General features: G+C 42.4%; 1 protein-coding gene across 2 annotated transcripts in view; it reads right to left on the bottom strand.

The window, feature by feature from the left end:
- The window catches only part of ANLN (anillin actin binding protein), a 64,164-nt gene that overhangs the window by 3,818 nt on the left and 54,898 nt on the right, over window positions 1-5,448 (bottom strand). For both annotated transcript variants that reach the window (XM_019509053.1, XM_019509054.1), the window contains 2 exons: window positions 4,064-4,150; window positions 942-1,049 (listed from right to left, as the gene is read on the bottom strand). In XM_019509053.1, coding sequence (XP_019364598.1) covers window positions 942-1,049; window positions 4,064-4,150 — 195 coding nt within the window. The remainder of the gene's footprint in view (window positions 1-941; window positions 1,050-4,063; window positions 4,151-5,448) is intronic.

Below are 5,448 nucleotides of genomic sequence, written 5' to 3'. Positions count from 1 at the left end.
AAGGTGGGGGCGGGGGGACAAAACAAAAAGAAGCATTTGGCGCTGGCTACCACAATAGCTGGTGATTTTGACTGGGGTGTGCTGAGGCTCTAGCTGGGACCTAGAAAACCCAGACATTATGGGCTGGAGAGTCTTATTCCTTGACTCCAGGTTAGACTGATCATCATTTACTGGCATCAGGAAAGAATTTACTGCAAAGTCAGATTGGCACAGACTCAGAAGGGCCAGCATTTACCCCAGAGTTTGAAAAGCTGTTCTGGCAACAGACAAGCAAGACTTCTTGGTAAATTGTTTAAGTGATTCCAATTCCTCTTGAAAGCATTCAGAGGAGTTGGAAACATTTAGATACATATTGCAGGAACAGACTGAAGAGCTGAGAGGGTCCAAATTAGAGACCAATCAACTTTGCTTTGGGCGTGTTAGGCAGAGAAAGTCTCTAAAAGTTCTGCATTTAAAGCACTGCACATTCAACCATGTTGGGGAGCTGCAAGATTAAATCAGGTTTTAACATGAGCATAAGTAAGGCAGTATAAAAAAAACCCAGTCACATTGGTATCATGTGGAAGGAAACTGCTCGAGTATTCATGGTGGGCAAAATTCTGTTCTACTATACTTGAAGCAAAATATTATTTAGATGAAATCCACTTATTAAAAAATTGTTGGTGGAGACCATAGTGTTGCCTCTTTAAACTGAATAGAAAGCCAATCATCTGATGAAATCTTCAAGAATAAGAACCTTTCCTACAACTGACAACTACTGCTAGCTTTCGGATTCGTTTTGGTCTACGAAGAAACAAGCAAAGAATTGCAGAGCACACCTTAGCCAAGAGAGCTTGATATCTCCCGCTTGGATTATACAAATTTGCAGGACTAGACACCACAGACCCAGATCCACATGCTAAGGAATATGGTATTCAATAAGGTGATTTCCAAGCTCTTACCTTTCTCTTTTCATCGTCTGGATATGTCCAATAGGAAATACAGTTTCCAGAAAGCACACACCAGCGTCGATGCCAAGCCCCAAATCCACTCACATCTTCAAACATAGTCTACGAAGAAAAAGAATAAATTTACTTCATGCAACATTGGTTACTTTGGTTTACATTATATTTAAGGGTAGTTTTCAACTAGCACAATATCTGTGTGCGCACAATCACACACACGTGCACTCATACAGTGAAAAGGGTATCTTAATAACATTCAGCTTACCCCCCTTTCCTTTCACATGGAAATTAATGACATTTAATTAGAATCAATCCAGAAATAATGTTCATCTTAGCTATTACCACTATTTCAAGGGCCATAAAAGAAAATGTTTTAATAATAAAATACTATCTGCCATAACACGACATTTCATTGCCAAGTGTGTCAAGTGTTACTTGTAACAAATACCAGGTGACCAGGTTCAGAAAACAACTGCTTAAATACCAATATAGAACTTAGTTTTAAAAAATTCGATCAGCCAACCCTTGTTAAGCGAATTACATTTCAAAATAAAATAGTTGACCAAGTTGCAATTAGTCTAGTGAGGGGTCTCACAACTTGGAAAAGGACTTTTCATTTGGGGAGGCAGTTTATTCCATACATTTCAAGATAAGGCAAATATTTCCCCAACCAACTTCATTAGTGGGTACAGACAGAGTTTATTCTGTAGCCTGTAACTCTATTTCTTCTGCATTTATTTATATAGCATATTGCCTTAGCAAAATAGCAGTTTTCTTGTATAAAGTTATTCAGCTTTTTCTTGTATCCATTCAGAAAGCAATGCATTCCAATAGTTTAGGAAATGGGATTCAACACCACTCCAGAACAGTGATTCTCAATTAGGGTGCCATGGGACCCTGGGGTGCCTTGAGACCTTCTCAAAGGTGATGCAGGGTGCCCCATAAAGTTAATTTAACACTATTAGATTTACAACACAATTCACAAGATGAGTCCAGAGATTCCAAAGAGAAATCCAGTTATGGTCTCTGAGTTCTTTGCAACAGAAAAACTGCTCTATTTCTTTTGTCTACAAAAATGAGCGCAAGCTAAGAGCTAGCATTTTCCAAGGGATGCTTTGAGTCTAAAAATGCTGAGACTCACTGCTCTAAAAACCTATAACAGCCACCCAGTAAATATTAGCATACTGCAACAGTAGAGGTAACACCACAAAAGAGAAGTTTAATATGGACCCATACAAGGGTGTTAAGAAAATATACATGTATTAAGCATACATTGATTTGCCAAAATAAGGTAGATTTCACTAGGATAGATAAGTCTGATTCTGTCTAAATAAAAAGGACAAATCACAAAAGCCAATGAAAAACAAAAAGTTTGAGAAATTTTTGGAGCAGGAAACAACTCAAGTGTCAAAGATGCACTTGTTTTTCAAAGGCCTTTTTACAGCACATTTAGTGCCATCTACTGGATATAAGTATAGCAGTACAGGTCACTGGAATGGAAATGTCACTATTTATCTAACGCCAGATTTATTAAAGTTCTAGTTTTAGAAATTTAGATTTTTAAAGTTATCAAAATTGAAAGCTATACAAGTTTAACTTTGTCTACTGAACCAAAGCCAGGCGAAGAGGACAAGTGGTTTAATGGAGTTTTGCTTGTTCACAAAACTGGGGGAATCTTTTATTAAAGCATTTACTTTAAAATGGGTCACAAGTCTAAATTGCTTTTTAAAAAGTCTCTGGTGGCTAATTTAAAATTTCACGCCACATAGTTGTACACTAGCTGGACAAGCCAGTTCAAAAGGAGCTTAGAGAGAAGATCATGACAGCAATAAGTCAAGAGTTTGCCAGAAAACAGAGAGAGACCCCAAGAGATATTTTACTGAAGGGTAATAATTAGGGGTACACCAACAAAGACTTTGAGCTGATACCAATGGCTGATTATTAACGAGCCACATCAGCCGATACCTATCCAGTTGCTGATATGCAGTCCAGAAGCTTGGAGAGCAGTGCCTGGCTGGAAAGTCTTCTGGAGGGAGGGGACATGGGTGGGGGCAGATCAAGGCCCACACGGTGAGGGAGGGAATGGGGTAGGGGCAGGTGCTGCCCAGCCAGGGCAGGGGACAGAGCTGTGAGCAGCTCACCCGGGAGGTGCACGGGAGAGGGCAGTTCCTGTTGCTGCGCACACCCTGGAGGAGGCATGGAGGGCATGTGCCTCCTGGATCTGCATGTGGGGTGAGGGAGGGCTGCCACTGTGGGCTGGGTTTTTCCCGTTAGGAGGGGTAGGAGGGAAGGCCAGGGCTGTACTCTGGGCAGGTGGCAGTGGCGCTCATGGGGGGGCGGGATATGGCAAATTCTGGGGTGGCTGTAGCACCCCCTCCCAGAGCTGCCGCCACCAACCCCGACTGCAGCCCCAGCTGAACCCCGCACTGGGGACAGCCTGCAGCAGCAACTTGCCCTCGCCCCATGCACAGATCTGGGGGATATGTACCTCTCATGCCTCCCCTGGAGGTATGCGGAGTGGCAGGAGCTGCACCCTGCCCTCCTCATAAGCCACACGTGGCTCCATCCCACACCCTGCCCAGGCAACGCCTGCCCCAGCCCCACTACCTCCCTCACTGTGGGGGCCTCAATCTGCCCCTGCCGCACCACTCCTCCACCCTCTCCTCCCCCAAAACAGACTTACCAGCTGAACACTGCTCTCCAAGGTCTGGGCTGGCTGCATGCGTGATGCAGCTGTGCACATGCACACAGCATTCATCAGTGACATTATTGGCCGCACCAGCCAAAAAAAGCCAATTGCTGATTATGTTAATTTTCCTTTTATTGGTGCCAATGCAATATGGACCAATGTATCATTGCACTTCTAGTAATAATGATAACATTTCAGCAAATTTAGCCAAATGGCAACTTAATAGCATCAGACACTTTTTTTGGCCAAAGCAGCAAATATCTTAAACCAAGGTTACAACGCCTTATCACTAAAGTAAATGGGAGAGAGGAAAAAGTTGGGATGACTCCATTTAACCAACATGAAATCATTTGGTTAGTGCTGAGAAAAGAAAAGCACCTGTTTTACCACTTGGGAAAGTGACTTAAAATAGCAAGCAAGTTAAACTTACCAAAAATCCTTTTTCTTCTACAGAAGAATCTAGTTTACAGTTTAGCTTTAAATATATATGTCCTTCCAAAGGAGACAGAAAGGGAACCTACAAAAAAAGTAAATAAATTAGCTACTGAAATATGATGTAACCTCAACAGCAACTCTGTTCCCATGAAAAGTAAGTCTTTTGCAGCAAAGATATAAGTAATAAATTATTTTGGTGATTTCTAGCGAGAAGAGCCCTATGTATGGGAGAGTCAAAAACCACTTGCTATCAAGATTGTCACTAGAAGTCACTTAACATGGAGAACTGGAAATACATTTTGGTTTTTACAAAATATAATTAACGTTATAGGTATGGTGAAAAAAATCCAGATCTATCCTATTACAATATATGCAAGGTCAATCCAAAGTGGGGCAAGTGTCTAAAGTAAGACTTAAGCACCAAGATTCTACTTTAAGTCCACAAATGCAATCATCAAATCCTTGTTCAGCTGCCACCTAACTCTGAAACTGTCCTACTGGCACTGAATCCTGCACCAAACCCTCAAACTCCTGCCTCTGTACCAATGTAGAAATGACTAAGTCTTGACAGGGTACAACAGCTTGGCATCTAGGCCTTTACCCATACCCAATCCCACCCCCAAGGGATTTGATCCAGGAGATACTTAGAGTCTACCCACCAATTGGCCTCTGCACAAAATATGGCCTCAACACTTTGTTTAAAAGAAGAGATGCTCGAACTGTTGAACTATTATGTAAAAAAGTGAGACACTTCCAGCATCACCTCTTTCCACTGTTTTAAAAAACAAACAAAGCAACTCTTTTTCCATTTTGAAAAAAATGGGCATCAAGTGCCAAACTCCAGGAGAGATTGCCAAGATAAGAAATCTGAGTGAAGGATAATATCTCCTAGTAGCACCTATAGTCCAGAGAGGGGTGGAATTTCAGCTCCTCCCAGTATTCATTATTCCAACTGATAGCTCTAGGCAGCTCCCAGGTAAACATGCTGGCTGTGTTAGGTCTTCCTCTGTGACAACTCTCCTAGTGCACTGTCAAGGTCAAGCTTGTCCAACATACGGCCCATGGGCTGTCTTGCGGCCCTCCAAACCGTTTGCTGAGGCCTAGGTGCTGTGACGGGAAACGAAAGTAAACTCTGTAGTTTCATCTGGGGGGAGGGGGCAATGTGATACTGCTTCCTGTGAGGTCTTTGAATATGGCTCGCCGGTCCGCTGAGTGATAAAAAGTTCATGATCCGGCCCCACATTCAAAAAGGTTGGGCACCCCTGGTCTAGGTGTTTCACTCAGGGTCATAAATTCTGCTGCAGGAGCCATGCACTTTAACATTAGAAGTTACAATGTTGAATGTTACAACGCTTAGGTCCTGTTGTGGATTTGAGCCTT

Source organism: Gavialis gangeticus, unplaced genomic scaffold, assembly GCF_001723915.1.
Source record: "Gavialis gangeticus isolate Ggan-Ray unplaced genomic scaffold, GavGan_comp1, whole genome shotgun sequence".
Lineage (NCBI taxonomy): Eukaryota > Metazoa > Chordata > Crocodylia > Gavialidae > Gavialis > Gavialis gangeticus.
This window is presented reverse-complemented; position numbering and strand designations above follow the sequence as displayed.